This window comes from Amblyomma mixtum, chromosome 3 (assembly GCF_055824585.1).
Source record: "Amblyomma mixtum isolate Tamu chromosome 3, ASM5582458v1, whole genome shotgun sequence".
NCBI classification, from domain to species: Eukaryota; Metazoa; Arthropoda; class Arachnida; order Ixodida; family Ixodidae; genus Amblyomma; species Amblyomma mixtum.
Genome location: NC_143014.1, coordinates 16,223,813 through 16,246,120, shown reverse-complemented (window position 1 = coordinate 16,246,120; position 22,308 = coordinate 16,223,813). Strand labels below are relative to the sequence as shown.

General features: G+C 44.8%; 1 protein-coding gene across 2 annotated transcripts in view; it reads right to left on the bottom strand.

Annotated features, from left to right (window-relative positions):
- The window catches only part of abs (ATP-dependent RNA helicase abstrakt), a 56,901-nt gene that overhangs the window by 9,895 nt on the left and 24,698 nt on the right, over positions 1 to 22,308 (bottom strand). For both annotated transcript variants that reach the window (XM_089578251.1, XM_089578252.1), the window contains exons 6-11: positions 16,628 to 16,745; positions 15,843 to 15,934; positions 15,446 to 15,599; positions 11,051 to 11,187; positions 7,081 to 7,243; positions 496 to 699 (exon numbers count right to left, since the gene is read on the bottom strand). In XM_089578251.1, coding sequence (XP_089434377.1) covers positions 496 to 699; positions 7,081 to 7,243; positions 11,051 to 11,187; positions 15,446 to 15,599; positions 15,843 to 15,934; positions 16,628 to 16,745 — 868 coding nt within the window. The remainder of the gene's footprint in view (positions 1 to 495; positions 700 to 7,080; positions 7,244 to 11,050; positions 11,188 to 15,445; positions 15,600 to 15,842; positions 15,935 to 16,627; positions 16,746 to 22,308) is intronic.

The following is a 22,308-nucleotide window of genomic DNA, read 5'->3' as shown; positions in this document are numbered from 1 at the left end:
GTAGCCTCTGCCTATCATAATATGTCTGGTCCTGTTACCTGAGCACACTATAAATAGAAAAATCTCAAAGTACAGCTGGTGTCTGCAATGCCTTCAACAGCACAGCCAGCGCAGATGAGAGCCACCACTCAGCTTTAATTAGGCTGGCTTCATTGCACGGCAGCTGACATGGAAAATGAGTACAAGAGATGGAAGGTCACCTTCCAGCACACCTCATGTTCACCTCACCACTGCCAGCAGGTGGCCAAGGCTGATCAAACAGCAGTGTTTGGCCCCTTGCAGGGCTGTGGCGGCATGCCCTTCAATAGATCAAATGTGAACGCAAGTTGGATAAACAGTACTGCTACACTTCTGCTTTCAAGGGGGTATTCTGAATGTTCGATGTAAATAATAATTTCAGTAGAGAAGTGTGCTTTCAAAAGAAGCACTCCTGCAATCTCAATGCTGCTCATATGGTCTAAAAAGTTTTGTCTCTGCTTGTACCAACTTGCTCACCGGTGGCGCGGTCTTCTGGAGCGTCTCCAGCAGGTGCACAATCTTTGCTTCCTGCTTGACGTATTCAACCTCCTGGACCACGTCCAAGCTGGCGGCTCCTGCCCTGCCCACATTCACTGTGATGGGCTTCACCAAGGCACTGCGTGCAAAGTTTTGGATCTTCTTGGGCATAGTAGCCGAGAAAAGTAACGTCTGCCGCTGGCCCTGCAAACCGTCAAGCATATGCAATTTTTTTCTCCAAAGTAAGCTTAGCTAGTACTTTTTAATACAAACTCTACCAAGAGGAATTCTCTGATAAACTCAACAACTGGGGGAGATCTATATGGCCCATTGTAGACGCACTAAGAAAAAAAAATGATTTTAAGACGAACAACTCAAGTTGTGCACACCTTGTTAACAGCAACCCTTGTCGCGCCAAAAGAGCACATCTGAATGAAGTATACACATTCTTCTAGCCTGCAACAATGACAATGCCTGAAGAACAATGACAAACTCTGGATGGCTTCAAATGAAACTAGTAATTACTAATTCGGCAAAGTCTTCTCTTTAAGAGCACAGCAAATCTTTCAAAAGAACTAAGGTTGTACATGCACAGTCTTCAGCAAACATCTTCCTAGTGACAAAGTAGCAGGTGTCACAGAAAAACCTAACAAGTAAAAAGCGATAACAGCCAAGTGATTGGCACTAAATGGTTTGGCGGGATTTCCAAAAATGTTTAGCTTCCAGTGTGCTTTACATTTCCTACTGAGGGCCGCACATGCTTCATTACCAGTTCCCTAATAATGCCTATGTCTGCTTCAGGCACGAATTAAATCTGCAGAGAGGAAAACTTGTTTATTACATAAATCATAATCAGAAGGCCTACTGGAAGCCGAATGTTAAAAATTACACTAAAATTTTCACATTCCCTAACATTTTAGTTGTGTCCACATATGTAGACATCGTGCCTCAAAGCTGCTGCATACACAAAACCAAGGCAACCAATGTCAGAAATCCACAAATGTCTACAGCAGAATGTGCCTCACATGATAATTCTTAAGTGTGCTACTTGTGAGAGAGATAAAGCTGATATTTTTCCGAGGAGGAAAAGATTCCTGTACAGCTTTGACACGCAGCCTTCACATCTGAACAGTTGTGGGTCTGGTTGTTTGCAGTGGCTCAGTATTGTGAGGCTTCTTTTGGGAACATCTGTATTTTTCTTATGCTCGGCCAGCTGTGCTTCTGTGGAGGTGCTTTCGTGCAGGCGAACACTCTTTTAGCAATATCAGTTTGAAAGATGAGCAAATCTAATGCACTTTTTCCAGCAATTCAGAAATTTCGAACTCAGTGTTGTAAAGAGCAAATGATATTAAATTACAAGTTGGCCCAATGCGTGGGTACAAAGACAATAAAACTTATAGCTAGTCGACAACCCTCATGGACTTGTTCTATTCCAGAGTGACTTCAGGGCTTTCAGTGTCGAAGTGGGGTTTCGCAGCTTCACTCCACCTCTGAAGTAATCCAACTTCACCTAGGGACATGACGGTTGAAGTCATGTTGGCAATACCATTACTTGCCAACAGACACTGTCTAAAACATATCAGGTAAGCTGAGCTCCATGTTACCTCATAAGAACTGCATGCTCCATCAAATTCATCTAAAAGGGAGTCCACTACACTTTGCAATGCACCTTCCTTTTCATTCTCCTTTCCTCTGCGACGACAGGTCTTAAAGCTAACACAAATCCATGCTGCTCTCAGGAAAACCTATCACACAGCACTCTTCAAACATGCAAATTTGAAGTTGCATTTTATTTGATGGCTGCATGTTTTGTTCCAACTGTCAGACACATGTGATATGACAACAGAACACTGATAAGGAAAGGTGTCCGGCAGGGAGACACGATCTCGCCAATGCTCTTCACTGCCTGCTTACAGGAGGTATTCCGAGACCTGAAATGGGAACAGTTGGGGATAAGAGTTAATAAAGAATACCTAAGTAACCTGCCATTTGCTGATGACATTGCCTTGCTAAGTCACTCAGGACATGAACTGCAAAGCATGTAGACAGGCAGAGCAGAACGGCGGGGCTAAAAATTAACATGCAGAAAACCAAAGTAATGTTCAACAGCCTAGCAAGAGAACAGCAGTTCGCCATTGGTAGCGAGGTGCTGGAAGTAGTAAGAGAATATGTCTATTTAGGACAGGTAGTGACAGGTGTTCCGGATCATGAGAGGGAAATAACTAGAAGAATAAGAATGGGGTGGAGCGCATATGGCAGGTTCTCTCAGATCATGAATGGTTGTTTACCAATATCCCTCAAGAGAAAAGTATACAACAGCTGTATCCTACTGGTACTCACCTATGGGGCAGAAACGTGGAGGCTAACAAAGAGGGTTCAGCTTAAGTTAAGGACAACGCAGCGAGCTATGGTAAGAAAAATGATAGGTGTAATGTTAAGAGATCGGAAGCGGGCGGAGTGGGTGAGGGAACAAACACGGGTTAATGACATCTTAGTCGAAATCAAGAGGAAGAAATGGGCAGGGCATGTAATGCGAAGGCAAGATAACTGATGGGAGCAACAGATTGGATTCCAAGAGAAGGCAAATGTAGCAGGGAGCGGCAGAAGTATGAAATTAGGAAGTTTTCGGGGATAATGTAGCCACGACTGGCACAGGCTGCTGCTGCTGCTGATGACAACATGCTGCCTTCTCTCGCTGTGGTCACAATGTTCCTTCTTTTCACATAATGCAGAGTGCAAGGTCCAGCCACCAGACATGGGCGTCATTCACGCGCTCAAGATGTCCTATCATCGGTGCATCATCCAGCTCATGTTGATAGCAATTTACACAAACGATGGCATTGTTCTGGATTGGATATCTGTGCAGCTGTCAGAATGATTAAGGCCACATGGATGGGACTGACTGTGGAGTGCATCAGGAATTGCTTCCATAAAGCATGCTTTATGTGCAAATAAACGACTGAGAACACTGCCGAACATCCGTGTTATTAGATGCATGCGGATATGTAGCAACGCATTGGTGATGCACAGACAGCCGAACCTGATGTCGCCCGAGATAACTTTATTGGTACGGATTATGACGTGAGCATTGCACAGTCATACACTGACGAAGCCATTGTACGCACGAAGTACAAGCGCTGCCCGACTGCCAAGAATCTGATAACAATGACGAGGAGGCCAACATACCATTAGCTGCCGCTTCAACCCCGATTAGTTATATATAGCCTGTTCTTAAAGCAACCCAACTGTTGACACTTAGGGCCTTAGAGAGGAACACAAAGTATTACCGCTCTTGAAAGCCTGGGAAGCGCCATGATATAGTCTCCTTTGAAGAAGCTGACATGTATAATGAACTTTTGTAAGAAATAAATGCCAGTTTCACTAGAATTTGTATTTCTGGCTGTAAAGTGCGAAATCCATTTACTACAAACATCGGATGCAACGAATGCAATCTGCGTGACCGTCAGGTTTGCTGTAAGTGGCACGACTGCTATTTTTCCAATTCACACTGCCAGCCTAGGGACAGGCTGCGTGTTCGCCAAATGCAGCCGGTACAGCCAGCGATGACAGCGCCGCCCACCGGGAGGTAGCAGCCACCATTAGGGCTGGTTATAAATATTCATTCAGAACGACGGCTTGACATCGCCGCTATGGCGCAGTGGATTAGAGGCACGTGTTGAGTATGGAAGGTCGGCTGTTCGACTCCGCTCTGTGTACTGTAATTTTATTGTTTTTTTTATTTCATTTCTAATTATTTTTTTACCCTTTTAGGTCGCAAATCGTGATGCTTAGTGGCATATAACGCCGTTTAAGATTTAAAAAAGATTTTCTGCATACTTTAACACACATTATTCAGAGCGCTGGAATATCAGTTCTGAATTTAAAATAAATATTACACGGTTAGTAACAATAGGTTGGTATAGACTTTTAAGCATTATTTAGGGATTTATTATCCCTTTTAGGTAAGCCGTAGTGACAATCTTCAGTCACCGTGATCAATTCACCATGGTTTCAAGCCTTGTGACTGTACAGGCTGCAGTTGGCGAATACGCGGACAGGCTTTGGGGAAGTAAAAGGAAAGTACAATGAAGTGCATTAAGAAATAATACAAGCATCCACACAAATTTTTTTTTAAGTGCTAAGGTACAAACTGGCAATGCATTCCTCATCTGCCTTGCAGCAAGCTTGCCTTTCTGCAAGGCCTCTGAACTGCCAGTGCACGTCTGTGGTTCTAAAGGGGGCCTGGGACCAGGGGCTCCTTGAAAGCATTTTGAGTCAGTGATATTCTGGCTGTTTTTACAGAATGACAGTGCTGAACATTGCTGCACTGCTTGTGCAAGAGCAACACTTAACGCTACATAGCCCACCAAAATGTTCTGCTGTAGCATTTCAATTGAACTATGCCTATCCAGCAACTTCCACATTTCAAAAGCAAATGTTCAGAGGGTGAGTGTTTAAATGTAGTGGTTAAATGAAGATTTCTTGGATTGTCCACTGTGCATGCCCATAAACAAGCCTAGTTTATGGTCACAATTAGTAGCAGTCACAGTATTTCTGCCCTTCCTACCCTTACTATTCCTTTATCATCTCTGCTCACGTTTAAGAGATGCATGCACGGCTAAGATCCAATGGTCTGGTGAAAATTTCATTGTTTATGCGTCCAGACTACAAGGCACCCTGCTGGGCCAGCTGGTTTTCTTTACGTCAGGCACACATTCCTCATATCCTGCAAAATAATGGCTCTGTCAAAAGGTGACGGGTGCTGCACTTCGCAAAATACCAGAGCCAGTGTGACGAGTAAACTACCCAGCCATTAGAGCATTTATTTTAACTACAACTTAATACAATGTACACTCTAAACTTTTCTTTAATAACAGAAAAAGTGTCAACAAACTGCTAAAGAGAGAAGTTCAATCATTCAGCTATGAACAGCTGGTTCACAATACTAAATGCTTCAGTTTCCACACTCCTTTACTGAACTTTGCAGTCCTATGCACTGTAACTAGTGGCCACAGAAATAGTTTTCTTCAGGCAGAAGCACTGTATGAGGAAATAAAAATTTCAGATTAAGCAATCACTGATCAAATTAAACAACTGAAATGTCCAAAAGGCCAGCGAAACGCAATTTTGAGAAATATTTGAACACACAACTATGCCTATATAGTAAACAACCCTTCAAAATGAACTGTGTCCAGCATTCGTAAAGAAGATGAACAGACTGGGAACCATTTTTTAATTTCAACAGACAACCACGAAATAAAAGCCTGGTTCAGACTAGCCATTTAACTCATGCCCCTTGACTAAAGGGGTAGAGACATCAAATTTTAATATTTTTTTCTGTTTAAAACGAACCGTAAGACATTAGTAAACATGGATGCCAAATGGAATTTGCCTGCGCCTGGTAAACAATTCACACGTCAAGCCTCATTACAGGGTAAAAAATCATAAAATAATTTAATATAGCTGAAATTTGCAATACAAGCTCACACAGGAGAGGTGCTAGTTAAATAGGAAAGATCTCCTTGAAGCTTTCATTACAGTGGTGTCGCATGAAAAATGTGACGCCAGATTGAAAGCTATTGCCGTTTTCACCACCTCCATGGCAGCTCTGGGGCGCTATTGAGGGGTGCGAGAGGCCCAAACGGGTACTGACTGCCTGGCTACCAAATGTTCCCGCCGCTATGTTTTCAATGGAGCAGTTAGTAGCAACTGCGAGACAAAGCATGAACCATGGTGTGAATGATTGCTGCACCACCACCAATCACACATGTAGTGAAGCAAAGCCTGCTACCTGTCATCCAGCCGTCACGGCTTGGTGCTTAATAAAACACGTTGCGGGCTGGGCTGGTTGGTGCTCGGCAGTTTAATATATCCGTTTTGTGACAAACTGCGTTCGATATACAAAGTATGAGTTCATTAAAAATATTTAGGAACAGTTCAATATATCCAATAATTCGTAATTACACAGAGGTATGACTGTATAATTCTTCTCCACTGATGTGTCCGTTTCAGTAGCTGAATAGTGGCTGTGATGCAATAAGTAGGCTGAAGTAATGCGAGGCACACGAAGACCAAGACTTAACAGCTGTTTTTTTACTCACTGCCATTCTGGTACAAGAGTTTTTCTTTCTTTTTTATATCCCAACTTTTAAATGACTCTGCCCACTACGAAATGCTTACGGTGTTTTATGCTCCAAAGCGACTCAGGCTATGAGGGACGCCATAGCGGAGGGCTTGGAATAATTTCGACCACCTGGGGTTGTTTAACATGCGCTTCTAGAGTTTCGCCTCCATCGAAATTCGACTGCTGCGGCTGGGATCAAACCTGTGTCTTTCGGGTCAGCAGCCAAGCACCATAACCACTGAGCCCCTGTGGCGGCACAATGTACAAGAGTCAAAGTTGCATACAGGAAGGAATGCCACCTAATGTGCCTGCTGGGAACGTATGCAGCAATAAGATCTACTTATGCTGGTCAGACTGCGTGCATCTTTTGAAAACAAATGCAAAATTGAACACCTGCTCCCGTTCTGATGGGCTGAAAATGGACAGGTCAATCTCTTTGCCTACAGTCTGATGCCACAGACCTTGAAGAAGGAGAAGATGGTGCGGACATCCTCTTCAAAGCCCATGTCAATCATGCGATCGGCTTCATCCAGGCACAGGTAGCGACACATGTCCAAGTTCACCATCTTCTTGTCCAGCATATCCATTAGCCGGCCAGGGGTGGCGACCATTACATGCACGCCCCTGCACATGCATGCGACCACAATCTCTCAAAAGACTGCGTGGCTGCTTGCCGGAAAGGAAGCATCTTGGCTGAAATCTGACCCACCCACGGGTTCTGTTAAGGGGGGACACTGGTCTTGAAAAGAAAATTTTATTAATTTAGTCATAGTTATGAAATTTTCAGGGCACATGTATTTTTGTGCGCTGATTCTACACATGTCATTTAATTTCATGTAAAACAATTCCATGAGCACTTATGCAATTTTTATGCAAGTATTTTGCGGAGAGTTTTCAAGAAAATTTGCTGCAGGAAACTTGCTGAAATGTATGCCATTGGGTTCTCTTGACACCAAGGAATACAATAAGGGTAAAATTATCATCCTGGCTCTCATAGAACTTGAGTAATAGGGTACTGAAGCTGCCACTTCACACACAGGAATACACATTTTCCTTCTCATTTCTGAAGCGACAACTTCAAAACTCTACTATAACTTAAGTTCTTTGATAGGCAGGAAGACAATTTCACCCTTATTGCATTCCTTGGTGTCAAGAGAACCCAATGGCATACATTTCAACGAGTTACCCGCAGCAAATTTTCTTCAAAACTCTCCGCAAAATACTAGCATAAAAATTGCATAAGTGCTCAAGGAATTGTTTTACATGAAATTAAATGATATATTCGGAATCAGCACACAAAAATACATATGCCCTGAAGATTTTGTAACTGTGACTTCATTAATAAAAATTTTTTTTTCAAGACCAGTGTCCCCCCTTAAAGGAGTGGAATAGTACTACTAAGTCAGGCTGGCATTACGCGATAGCTTATACAGAGCACTGATAAGCCAGAAACAGCAAGTAAAAGTGTCACTGCTTGCGGATTCTCGCCACTGCGCCTGGCCCCACCGCTGTCTTGTACTCTGACGGCAGTGGGCAGCACGCTAGAAGAAATTTGTTTGAAATGTGTGCTGCACGAAGTTGGTATGCAGAAGAGTAAGCAAAATTCTGCCTCTCCCACGGTACTAGTACTCCGCCTCAGAGGTTTTCTCCGAAAAGAACCCAATAGCCAGAAGAAGCAGGCTCAAGGTGATGAGTACTAATGACAAAATACTGTATTTCACCGCCAATCCGTGTTCTAAGCACCATCAGTACATATCAAAGAAGAATGTTTTTATCACTGTCTAGTCACTGTTATGCACAGCGCAAAGAACACCGCAGCTGGCACAGGACAGGATTAATTGGAGAGATACGGAAGAGGCCTTTGTCCTCCTGCCGTGGGTGCAGTCAGGCTGAAGAAGAGAAAAAATAGTGTCTCCAGCACCTGTGGCTCCTGACAAAATGGGCGAGTTGTTGCAAAACTCATGTTTTCGGATAGGCGGCTCTGACTTATCCCAAAGCGACTCAGGCTACGAGGGACGCCGTAGTGGAGGGCCCCGGAAATTTCGACCACCTGGGGTTCCTTAACGTGCACTGACATTGCACAGTACACGGGCCTCTAGAATTTCACCTCCATCGAAATTCGACCACCGCGGCCGGGATCACACCCGCGTCTTTTGGGTCAGTGGCCGAGCGCCATAACCACTGAACCACCATGGCGGACTAATTGGCTTTTAAGTTAAAAATGGAGCTTCATTACAAAATTATACTCAACAAATGCATGTTTATAAATGATTTCAAGAGCAACCAGCTAGGTGCTCATCTTCACAATCGTTACTTCTCATTTATTTGTTCCCTTGATTTTTGGGCCTCTTTTGTGATCAGTTGTGTAGGTCTTTCTATAAAATGAAGTCATCGCCAATTCACTTAACCCTCTCCTTATCACGAGAAAACAAGCAATCCCAGGGTGGTGTAAATAAAGATGTTATGCACTGATAAATTAATCGTTTATGGTTTATGGCGGTTTAACGTCCCAAAGCAACTCAGGCTATGAGAGACGCCATAGTGAAGGGCTACGGAAATTTCGACCACCTGGGGTTCTTTAACATGCACTGACATCGCACAGTACATGGACCTCTAAAATTTCGCTTCCACCGAAATGCGACCGCCGCGGCCGGTATCAAACCCGCGTCTTTCAGGTCAGCAGCCGAGCGCCATAACCACTGAGCCTCCGCGGCGGCCCACCATTAAATTTAAAGATTGATTTTTATTACAGCACATTGTTTGTAGTGTAGGTAAAATTGTTTTTAGTTTAGCTAACATAATTTTTTAACGATGCAAAGAAAAATAAAACAATATATACTGCTCACGAAGAAAAGAAATCTTTGGTAAAATTTAAGAGACACCCTCAAAAATTCACAAAATTATTAAATAAACCAGTCAGAAAATAGGAGAATAAAAGATCCATAATATATGTTTTGTGCATTACTATGTCAGAAACGAGTATGCAAAGTTGCAGAACTCTCCATGCTAAACTTTCTGGTGAGGAGAAAAAAAAAATCAGATCCTCACGCAAAGCACTTTGGGCTACTCCGGATTGCAGTGCCAAGGTCAACCCCAGCTGTCTTGCAGAAAACTGTCTGCTACAGTGCTGGTGGCACAGAACCGTTCAGAACATGTCCGGTACCTTCCGAGAAGCTCGAAAAGCTGTGAATCCCCTCGGCAACAGCGGAAACAAAAGTTACAGATGAGCACCTATCGAAAGTCAGCACCGGCGGAGCAATTATCGTTGTTTAAACCAAAAGAAGACAAATGCATGTCATATTTTTGCACGAAGCTGTCATTTGCATATGCAAAATCAAATACTGATTGCAAGAACAGTGTCGTTGCTGAGCAGGGGTGCCATGCTTGCTGCAATCACTCCGTGTTCGCAGGTTTCTTGCAACGTTTAAAAATACTCCCTCATAAGGGTGGCAAAAAAAAAAGACAATTCCAAAACTGACGTACACTACTCTTGTAATGAATTGAATGGTGTTGCTTGACCAAAAGCAGCCCGGATTGCTCAGAATGGAGCATGTCACGCCATCGTTCAAATTGAACAATTTAAACAGGCACAGTAAGCAAACAGCTAAGACAACAACTGCGCCGTGCAGAATCCTGGTGAAACACCGAATGACATGCTGCCATCATTAAAGGGAACACTGATCATGGATGTTTTCAGCATCTCATCAGCATGTCGTCTGCAGCACGCTCCCAAAAAGATTCCAAGACCAATTTGAGTTTGTGTCTTCTCATGGACGGATTTTTCTTTTTCTTTCTCAACCAACGTATAGCCACAGTCAGGAAGTCACCTCCTTTAGATCCGCTGTGCATACAGCCAAAAGCTAGAGTTTTGAAAAATAGGCACTTCTGGAAGACGTTAGCTACCATATAAAAGCGGCGCTTGACAGAATTCAACAGCATAATGGTCAGCACAAGCTGAATAGTGCAGAATTAATGCTTCCAGAACCACTTCTTTGGTGTTAGTCATTTCAATAACTGTCGAGCCCCAGAGTTGTTCTATATTCGTAGTGAAATCACACTAAAATAGCACAACACTACGAAGTGTAAACTGCATCAACTCTAGAGTTAAATTGTGATGAAAACAAAATGTTAGGAACCTTTTATTTCTATTCAGGTCAACACTAATAATCCCCCTCGAGAAAATCAATGTAACATCTTTCAGTTTTTTTTTTTTTTTTAACATAGTCTATACGCTGAACCTAGTTGTAAAATGGGCCATGGTTGGTCACCACCTAGCTTTAGAAAAACGCCATTTTTGTGTTAAAAATGACTGGCCGGTGATACACATGTTGGTAATGCAATTTTTTAGTGCAACCCGTGTGGAACTTGAACCGCAGGCAGTCCCAAACGGCGCCACCTCTTTCCCCCTTGCAGTCCCCCCATTAAAATTACCTCCGCACCACGTCCAGCTGCTCCCGCACAGAGGTGCCTCCGATGCAGAGGCAGCCCCGGAGGGCCGGGCAGCCCGCCTCCTCCAGGCCACGCACAAAGAAGCTCACAATTTCATACGTCTGCTTGGCCAGCTCTCGCTGAGAAGAAAGAGAAGCACACGCTGGGATCAATCAACGGCGGCACTTCACACTCTTGCTTTGCTCTCATGTGCGTAGGAGAAACTCAATTGGCTACAGGTCACAGTTCTTTAAGGACAGGTTTTTCTTCGTTCCACTATTCTGCACTTCCTTCTTTAACAATCCACAGACAAGAAATTGCTGATGCAAAGAGCAAGTGAGAACGAGCCAAGACAAGATCAGAAAGTGGCAAGCACAACACACGAGATGCCATCAAGCTTGTTCACAAGCACAACAAACAGTGGTAAGTAATCTCAGCACAACCAGCCTCCAAACCAATCAAGATTTTACTGGGTTATGCTACCAGAAAAGGACAACTTCTGACATGCACTTGGCTTAGTTCAAGAGACAGACATTGATCACATAGGTATGCAAGCTTTTACCTTGGGGATTACCAGACTCATGCCTATTCACAGCATTTTCACGCCAAAAACAAGCTATTCTGATATCTACAGTGCTTTACTTATGGGTCATTATTCCACGCCAACTCATTCAGACTTTGCACTCAACCATCTTCCATATTATCCCAGCATGTTTTTGTGCCATCGCTACCATCTTAAGTTCGCAAGCAGTAGCAAAACTTAATCTTACAAAAGAATTAGTAAAACAAACATTTTTACGTATCATTATTAAATTTTTTCATATGCTTTCATATGCAGAAAGTATTCAGAGACCATACAATTAAGGTCAAATACTGACCCCCTCTAGGGCGGAGAAAACTAACAAACATGTCGTGGCCCCCTAGCTACCCGAAGAAGTTATTCAACAAAATGAAGCTGGAATCAGTGGGCGGTTTGCAAAAGCGCTACCACTAAAAGAAATATGTGGGTTTCACCACATCAAGCCCTTACTTTTCTCAATGGTGCATGCCAGACTTACGCTATACTTGGCGACCCAAGAGTTTCAAATGAATGCCAGCAGACACTGGAATATATCAGGAGCATCCACTTGGAGCGCCATGCAGCGTTGCTTACGTGTCTCCTTGACGTCTTGGACCAAACTTGGTCATCACTTTATTTTGCAAATAGTATAGTTTTAAATAGTGTATAAACCCCTCCCTTGTCCTTTCTCACTATTGCTCCCCTCTGATATCCTCTCCCTTCATTTCTATCAGGTGCAACTTGGGTGCTTAAGATATTAGTAGATAGCAATTGCCACGGCTGGCAACGTCTTTACTTTTTGCATTTTTTATTAACAAACTACTACCATGGCTACTACTCTAGCATGAACTGCAGTGAAGAACAAGCACCGGGCAACGCTGGAGTTGAATGCAAGGCCTCTCAAAGTTATTTTCTCGCTGAAAACAAAAAATGTTGAGCCTAAACTTTCAAAAATAAATACCACTGACTGATAATATATAACTCACTACCTTTCATATTTTAACTAGGACCACCTCACTATGCAATTCACGGCTGAATACAAGCAAATTTTCTCAGGTTTAGAATTTTTTTTGCTGATATTCCTTCAGTTTCATGATCTCTGAAACATTTTTATTGCCTTCTTTGCCTTCTGAACAAATTATAAAAATAGATGGAATGAATATCTTGAGAAACTACCGTGAGAACATTAAATTTGATTTTAAAAATTTTTACATTGCAAATTTTTTCCCTCCCTCCATGTTTTATGTTAAAAAAAAAAAAAGATGACACCTAATTCAGTTCAACTTTGCGCATATGAAAGAACGTCTCTCATTTACATAAAAAAAATTTAATAGCCATGTGTAAAAAGTTAATTTTTTACAATTGTAAGACTAGGTTTTACTACCGTTTGCAAAATTAAAATGGTGGCCACACAAGAAATCTTTTCTCTTTAAAAACAAGCTGGCCATAGTAACGCAATAGGCCACGATTTCCTTTGAAAGAAACTGAAGATAGTCAAGCGCAAAGTCTGGATCAGTTGGCGTGGCATGACCCCTACATGAGCACAAATGCTTGGCTAAGCATTGAAAAGGAACTAGGAAGGCCAAGTAAAATTAATCAACTCAGCACTGTTATATGGCAAAACATTGGTGGTCTTAAGACCTGGTAATACATGGAAGCGTTTGCATTGTGTGTGCCCCAGCCTCACTGCAGACGCAGTGTAGCAGTTAACCCCACAATGGGGCTCAGGGTGGTTCGTGCCACACAGCATTCGGAAAAGCGTCTGCCAGCTGCTTGGGGAATTGGCTGCACCTTCCAAGACCTCCCTCCCTCCCATTAATCTTCACTAAGACCTGAAATTAATACACTGGCCCCACTCTAGAAATTACCTGTATACTCTAAGTGAATGCAAAACAAAAAATTTCAGCGCAACACACAGCGAATTGGGTCTTGTGCTCCACAAAGGAACAAAGCAGTAGGAACAAAGTTTAACAGTGTACTAAGAATGCTGCTGCACCAAGAACAGCACACATACTGCAAGCATAAAAGCACTCCAATACAAATTTCCAACCTTAGCTCTGCATTTCTTAAAGGTGCAGTGAAGAGGAATCTGAACTCGTCTTTTTGCCGCGGGAACTCGATCTACACGTTCCGAGCATTCTTAGAAACTTCCGACTTATTGCCCTGTGTGGCCAATTTCCCTAATTAAATCGAATTAACGTCCGGCTCCCGCCTTTTTTTTCGAATTCGCCCCCGTACGGTGGGCGGAGTCGACCAACGCGTGGAGTGCCTTTCACCCAGTCCCGTGGCGGCTTGCCGCTCTGCCATCGGCGGAGTAATACGTAGTAGTCCGTAGAAGCAAATAGTCCGCGCGTATTTTTATTTCTGCGGGCTTATTTTGCGGCTATATTATCTGCAAATGAAACTATTTATTCACAGAAACCTAAAAAACAAAATAAAGCAAAAGCAAAGCCTCCACGGAGCTGGCTGAAAGGCACTCCACGCGTTGGTCCACTCCGCCCACCGTACGGGGGAGAATTCGAAAAAAAGGCGGGAGCCGGACGTTAATTTGACTTAATTAGGGAAATCGGCCACAGAGGGCCATAAGTCGAAGTTTCTAAGAAAGCTCGGACCGTGAAGATCGAGTTCCCGCGGCAAAAAAGCGAGTTCAGATTCCTCTCCAGTGCACCTTTCAGAGGGGATGCAGCTCTCAGCAAAAATGAGGCAGAAGGCTGGCTCAGCATGCACTAGCAGCTACAGGTCAGGACATACTTGGAAATTTTTAGACACAAACCACAAATTTTGGTTTTGATTTTTTGCGATAGAGTGTCCATTGGCATACAGAATGACAAGAAAATTTCATACAAGAAATTTAAAATTCACATATTTGAAAATCAGATTTTTTTCAGCTGCACTATGGTCCTAGGAGTGCAAAAAAAAACAAACATGGTTAGAATAGATAAAACAGTGAGAAGAAACCTGCTCCACAAGGCGAGTGTCTAGGTAGAAAACCGTAATGGAGAAAAGCAGCATTGTTCGATCGTTCCCCACAAAGCAGAGCCACTGCAGTTCACGAAAAATTTTTTTAAAGCACTTCCCGTGCGACTTAAGCAACTAATCTTTGGGACAGCATAAAAAATGGAACACACAAGCGACTACAGCAATTTTCAAAAGATCCAATTTTTAAAAATATATAGGGGATTTCAAAACAGGGACAACGCATCTTTGAACACCAACCTCAGTTTTTTTTATGGACCTTGATCGAATTTTTTTTGCTTGTTAGTGATGTTTTCATACTTAAGTGCGCAGAATTTCAGCATTATATATGAACTTTTTCTCCACAAATTTTTTTTCTCTTCTACAACTTGGAAAAGTGTGCAGACTCGACAAAATGTGGTAGAAGACTAGTCCAATGTTCTCTTGTGCTTCGAATGCACACTATGCATGATGACAATCTTAAAGTTTTCATTTTTTACAAAGCAGTTGGCATAGACATGTCTAACTGTAAACAAGATGTTATGCCAAAAATCCAGAGAAGTGAAAAACTGAGATTGTCATCGCATATACTGGAGTTCTGTGAGTGCAACAAGACAAATGGTAACCAGAGTAGACAAAACAGTCGTGAAGAGATGTGCTCCACGAGGTGAGCACCTAGTCAGAAGACTGGAGCAGAAAAAAATACCCTATTTTTGAGCGTTTCCCCAATATGCAGTGCCACTGGGGTTTACAAGCAATTTTTTTTAGAGTACTGCCCGGTCGATTTCAGCAATAAAACTTTGGGACAATACAGAAAACGAGACAAACAAATGGATACCATAATTTAAAAAAGAAACACACAGTTAAAACAGCAAAGGCCTCACCGAAGGACACACTATGAGGCCATAGGGTCCCTCGTTCTGTACAAATGGCAGCCGCTTCTCCTGCTCCAGGCAGAACATGAGGAGGGGCAGCACAAACACCAGGGTCTTCCCAGAGCCCGTGAAGGCAATGCCAATCATGTCCCGGCCAGAGAGCCTGCACCAACACGTTCACAGACTTATTCTACACTACAGGCGTTTCCTTCCTTTCTGGTACCCTGCCTTTCTAGGGTCTTTTCACAAAATGTTCTTGGGTTCAAACAACATTGTGTTTTACCCAAAAATGAAGGTCCCTGCTCATAAAGTGTGCTTTGCAATTAAGATGAAATATTATCTGATTTGACACAATTATGAGAACATTTTTTTTACAGACTTGGAAGACAAGTTGAAAGTTGCTTACACAGCCGGTAGGCCTTGCATCTGAATGGGTGTGGGTGTTGTGATGCCTTTCCGACGTAGGCTGCTTAGTATCGGCCGAGGAAACTTCATTTCCTGTGGAAGAACCAAAGACATTCACACTGCAGCAGCAGGAGCAATCCTTTTTATTTTCCAGTATTTATTTAGTCTTGGATCACCCAGAAAGAAACACATTTCAGAGCCCACGAAATGGTTTATATTGAGATTGAGCTCAATGATTTTCTCACAATTCCTCCTCTCTTAACGGAGCTAAATGCAATTAATAATTACCCTCTCCTTATGTTGTGGCTTTCATTCTCACCTGGGCCTGTGCTCCACCCAGAGAACACTCTTTCAGCCAAGCTAGAGCATGCGTCCTGCCCCCTACTAAGCAGGGACTGGCCCGATTCAGATGAAACTGAGATGGGTTCTTAGCTGTATATGTGCCCTATCACAACCCTCCGTTCCAGGTCCACCCTGAGAGGCGCTGTTCAAATGGCTTCACAGGTGGGCCGGCACACAGCTGGCTACAAAGTGGACCACAGCTTCACTTGCTTTGTTTCACATGCAGTCTTCGCTGTTCTTTCATATTTGTTTTTCTCATTTAAGTGTCCCCAAATACTGTGCCACCTGGCACAACAGCACATTGAAACCACTCTCCAAAGTACCACTTCCTAAGCAGATTTTGCCTCAGCTTCCAATAAGATTTCCTCAAAGCTACACTAAATGCCTTTAGAAAATCTAGCAGCATGCATGACTGGTAAAATGAAATAAATTATTTCTGCTGACCTTGAAGGTGGTGATAGGTGCTGGAATACCCTCACCCTCAACTAGGATTCGGTACTTCTGGCGCACTTCCTCCTGACGCTCAAGAGTCATGTCGGCCAGGTAGGCCGGAGGACGCCACCTGCAACCAAGGATACCTTTTCCGCCCCTGACAACATCATGGAGCTGACCCAGGCTCATCATGCCACCTTGAGGGGTTATCTGGAGCGTTTTGCAACTACTCGCACAAGGCTGCGTTGCGTACCCCTGCCGCACACCAGAGGGGAGTGCACGCTCTCAGTTGGACTCTATTTTCTTTCTCACTGCAAAACCAGTGTATACCCTAACTGGAGGTGAAGCGGCACTTCACCTCCAGTACATTCAGACACTGTACCCGGGGCTGTGCTGCTTCGTGAATTCATGACAGATGGTGTGTCAAACATTCTGCACAAGACGGAGAAATAAACAGCTTTAAGCGACAGGTAAAAAACTGGAGGCGCCTTAAGGGTATGATGCAATAGCTTTAGTGGGTTAATGCTCACACATGCGGAATTGGTCATTCTCGACTTTACACTGATAGGTCCCTGGGAGTCCTCGTACCACTCCTGGCGCAGTGGTGCAGCGGTTAACTCTTTCGCTACCGCCCCATAGGCCATCGATCGCATATGATCGATTCAAATCGCCCGCACAAAATAGCTCATTTTGGAGCGTCGTGGACGTGCTCTGCCATCTAGTTATTGAGCTCAACAACTGCTCTTTCGATTGCACCCTTGGTTTTAGTGTTTTTACATGAGGGGGCGCCGTGAAAAATAGAACTTTGAACGGCCGCAGCAGCGTCAGCCGGAGAAAATGGCGTCCGCATCGCCGCACGCTCCTCGAAAGCGAAAGCTGACACCGAGCACGTCGGCCGGTTTCGGTTTAGTTTTTTGCGATAAAAGCAGCGGTTATTAGTCGGGCAACAATGTACAAACGTTGGATTTCGGTTTCGACAGCGAGACTTCGCCTCGGGCGCCTGGAACGTCAGCGCGTATTTGCATGTAAGTTCTGTTTTAGTTCGCTGTGTGTTTTCTGCGGTGAATACGGTTTGTAATTGATGACAGTGGTTTATTTTTGTGCTTCAGGGTCTTTACAACGTATGGTGAAGACAGTTTGCCAAATGCTCAAGGTCGCGTCGCGTTTTTCAACCAAGACAACAGCTAGGTGTCCATATCGACACATCGCTGCGGAGTGGCGCTCGGAGATTCGCTTGACCTCTCAGCTTTTTTTTTTGATGCTCTTCACGGCGGAAATGATGAAGACCGTGTGCGGAAACACTAATAAGTATGCATGGATGAATATTTTGAACAAGCACACATACGCTCGGCGTGACGGCTCATGGGAAGACGTGAATCCGTTGGAGATGCTGAAGTTCATTGGTATCATCATATACATTGGAATTGTTGACCTGCCGCGACTATACCTCTATTGAAATACCGGAATAATTTATTCTGGCCCTCTGCCATCAATAATCATTTCCCAAAATTGGTTTTTCGCTTTTTTTGTTTGTTTTTTTTTTGCACGTAACGGCCGCGGATGATTCAGTGGCGGCAGCATCTATTGGCAAGACTTGGAAAGTGTCCTGGCTTTTGAACCACATCGATAAAACTTATTTCTTCGATCCTGATGTTTTAGAGATTGCTTAAAATGGCAAATTTTATCAGATGGCTTTCAGGGAGTAGCTCTATCAAGAAATCTTCCGGTATGGTGAGGGAAAAGAAGTCCACGCCCCCAATCCTCCCATAGAATCCATTCAACACCAACCAAAAAAAATGAAAAAAGAAGAAACTGCAAGCTCGGCTATCAGAGAATAAGGGATGAACAAAGATAAAACCTTATGTGAAGCACCTGTCAGTCTACATCTGCTTCACATCTTCACCCCTGATTGCTCTTCACACCGGCACCACAGTCATGACCCCTGACTTGACCGGCGATGGAAAGTGCAATAATTTTTTCACATGGCTGAAACTGTGAATAATGACAGCTATAAACATGTGCAACAGTTTGTATATTCCAGTTTTCGTCTAATGAAGTTCTGGCTTAGTGCAGCCGGTAATTTTTGTTTTTGCTATATACTTTTTTTGTGTTTTTGGAAAATTTCACAAATAAATGTTCATTCACTCTGGCACACATAACTCTTCTGTTTGTTTCATTCAGAAGTGTAACTAATAAGCTACAATTTCATGCATTTCAATATGTGCTGGGTGTATTACTTCTTGTGAAAAAAAAATTTTCTTTCAGTACACTCCAAATCGTCCATTTTTCCGCGGTAGCGAAAGAGTTAAGTGATGGCAGGTGCTGCCACCGGTGGGGCTTATCCGACCCGGGTCGCTCTCCCCGAGCAACCTCTCGCGACCAATCATTAATTTAACTGACACCTCCCTCGGAGGTCGGTTTGCTCACAATCCGGTGGGTGGCAGGTTGTGATGGTGCCACAGGGTCACACGACCTAGGAGGCCCACTAAGGTTGCTTCTTCAGGCATTTTATGCGAAGCATATTACAATAGGTAACCCAAGCCCTTCGGACGGTTACACGCTGTGCACACCACGTGACGCAATGACGTCACGACAGATGAGAGACGGGGCTCCAACTTGTGCCGTCGCTGAGGTTGCACGCCGTGCAGACCACGTGGTATGGTGACGTCACACCACGTGACACAATGACGTCACGACAGATGAGAGACGGGGCTCCAACTTGTGCCTAGCTGAGGTTGCACGCCGTGCAGACCACGTGGTATGGTGACGTCACACCACGTGACACAATGACGTCACGACAGATGAGAGACGGGGCTCCAACTTGTGCCGTCGCTGAGGTTGCACGCCGCGCAGACCACGTCGTATGGTGACATCACACCACGTGACACAATGACGTCACGACAGATGAGAGACGGGGCTCCAACTTGTGCCGTAGCTGCGGCTGCACGCCGTGCAGACCACGTGGTATGGTGACGTCACACCACGTGACACAATGACGTCACGACAGATGAGAGACGGGGCTCCAACTTGTGCCGTAGCTGCGGCTGCACGCCGTGCAGACCACGTGGTATGGTGACGTCACACCACGTGACACAATGACATCACGACAGATGAGAGACGGGGCTCCAACTTGTGCCGTAGCTGCGGCTGCACGCCGTGCAGACCACGTGGTATGGTGACGTCACACCACGTGACACAATGACGTCACGACAGATGAGAGACGGGGCTCCAACTTGTGCCGTAGCTGCGGCTGCACGCCGTGCAGACCACGTGGTATGGTGACGTCACACCACGTGACACAATGACGTCACGACAGATGAGAGACGGGGCTCCAACTTGTGCCGTAGCTGCGGCTGCACGCCGTGCAGACCACGTGGTATGGTGACGTCACACCACGTGACACAATGACGTCACGACAGATGAGAGACGGGGCTCCAACTTGTGCCGTAGCTGCGGCTGCACGCCGTGCAGACCACGTGGTATGGTGATGTCACGACAGATGAGAGACGGGGCTCCAACTTGTGCCGTAGCTGCGGCTGCACGCCGTGCAGACCACGTGGTATGGTGACGTCACACCACGTGACACAATGACGTCACAACAGATGAGAGACGGGGCTCCAACTTGTGCCGTCGCTGCGGTTGCACGCCGTGTGAATCACGTGGTATGGTGACGTCACACTCCCGCGCATTTCGAACGCGCGTTCACACTCCCGCGAATTTTGAACGCGCGTTCACACTCGGTGTAGGTGAAACGCTCGCTCCACCGGGCAGGCGGACGCGGCTTCCGTGGCAATCCAGGCGCTCACCCAACGCGCGTCTCGGGGTTAGTCGGTGTTCCGCTGTAGCCATGCCGTTGTCTTCCCCCACGACGAAGGCTTCTAGTGGTTGTATTAAAATGACCAAGTATTCAACCAAGGAAAGCCATGTATTACCAAGCCTAGCCATCAATATGCTTCGCATCTGACTAGGCTTAACCTTAGCTAAGCCTCAGCCATTTTTCACTCAACGCCGATGAAACCGCCAACGCTGGATTTTCTGCAGAACAGGAGCTGGAATAATTCAATGCAAAAGAAGCAGACTGCAGAACTATATAGAAGCCACCGCGATGGTTATGGCGCTTGACTGTTGGTCCGAAAGACGCCGGTTCGATCCCGACCGCGGCGGTCGAATTTCGATGGAGGCGAAATTCTAGAGGCCCGTGTGCCGTGCGATGTCAGTGCACGTTAAAGAACTCCAAGGTGGTCGAAATTTCCGGAGCCCTCCACTACGGCGTCCCTCATAGCCTCAGTCACTTCAGGACGTTAAACCCCCATAGACCAAACCTATATAGAAATTGGAAAAGACAGATCAGGAAGGAATCGTTCTATGATAACTCAGGAGACAGTGCCCTACTCGAGATCAGGGCTGTCTTAGAACGCGAAGCTACAACAAGAAATTTAACCAAGAAGATGACACATGTGCCGTGTGCAAATCTGGAGAAACAATTGAACACTTCATACTGGAATGTGGCGGTGGCCATCCAGATGATGTCTATGTAGGTATAGTCACCCTCCTTCAGGCCCTAGGGTTTAGAGACAACGATGGGAATGTAAATAAATCTGCAGTGGAAGTTAGCAAAAGGCAATTGGAAAATTGGGGGCTCAAAAGCAGAGTGGTGATGTAAGGATACAAGTTCAGGATTAATAATTGTATTTAAAGAAAATGGTGAAATTATAGATGACACAGGTAAACTTGACAGATTGCTTAAAGGGACTATGCAGTAAATTAATTGGGATTACGTAAAGCAGACGGAAGATAGGCATTCCATCACTGGTCACCCCAGCGCAAGACTTCTTGAGCTAGCATCAATAACAATGAAGTTATAGGCGATTAAAAAATCACGCTCCTCCTCTCCCCCCTCAACTCGAACGCGCGGGGCACCAGGAAAAAAATAAAGAAAACAGCTCTGGGACTGTGCCCCACCCATGATTATGTCATTCGCTGACGTTCGGTTTGCAACTTCCGATTGCCGCACCCAGCAGCAGCGTCAGCAGCGTCTCTCCGGTCTCTCTTCGCCTCCCTGGATTGCGGTGCGCGTCGGATTTCTTTGCTTGTCACTGCGACAAAAGCACTCCGAGTGGCTCCCGAACTTCCGACAGGAAGAGGCGGCAGAGGTAAATTGAAACCATATGCGCGAAGGCAATGCCCTGGCTCGCGCTTGCCCGAGGGGGTCGCGCGGCGGCACGTGCAGACAATTTTCGCGGCTACCGGAAGTGTGCCCGTGACGTCGTGGCTGCCGTGGCTCCAGCAAATGACAACGTGTGGTGGCCTGCCGACGTCACGAGACTAGTGACATCTATTTTCCCGATTTTAGTTTCAAAATCGGTCACTATGAAAATACCAATCGGCCCGCAAATTTTAAAAAACACGGTTTTTAAAAATTCATAGCAAACTGCCGGCTCAGCTCCGAACACTCATACTTGGTGTGAATGCTTCTTAGCATCATTTCTAAGCACTGAAAACATTTACAAACGACTTTTAGTTCATTGCATAGCCCCTTTAAAGAAATATCCCCTTCAGGCACTGTGTCCACATATATGGACACAACCTAAACCTGCTCATATTTTCGAATACAAGGCAAATTTCCACCTTCGAATTCCGTGCCCTTAACGTTTTAACTCTCCCTGTCAAGTTTATGGTGCCATCTCTTGCAG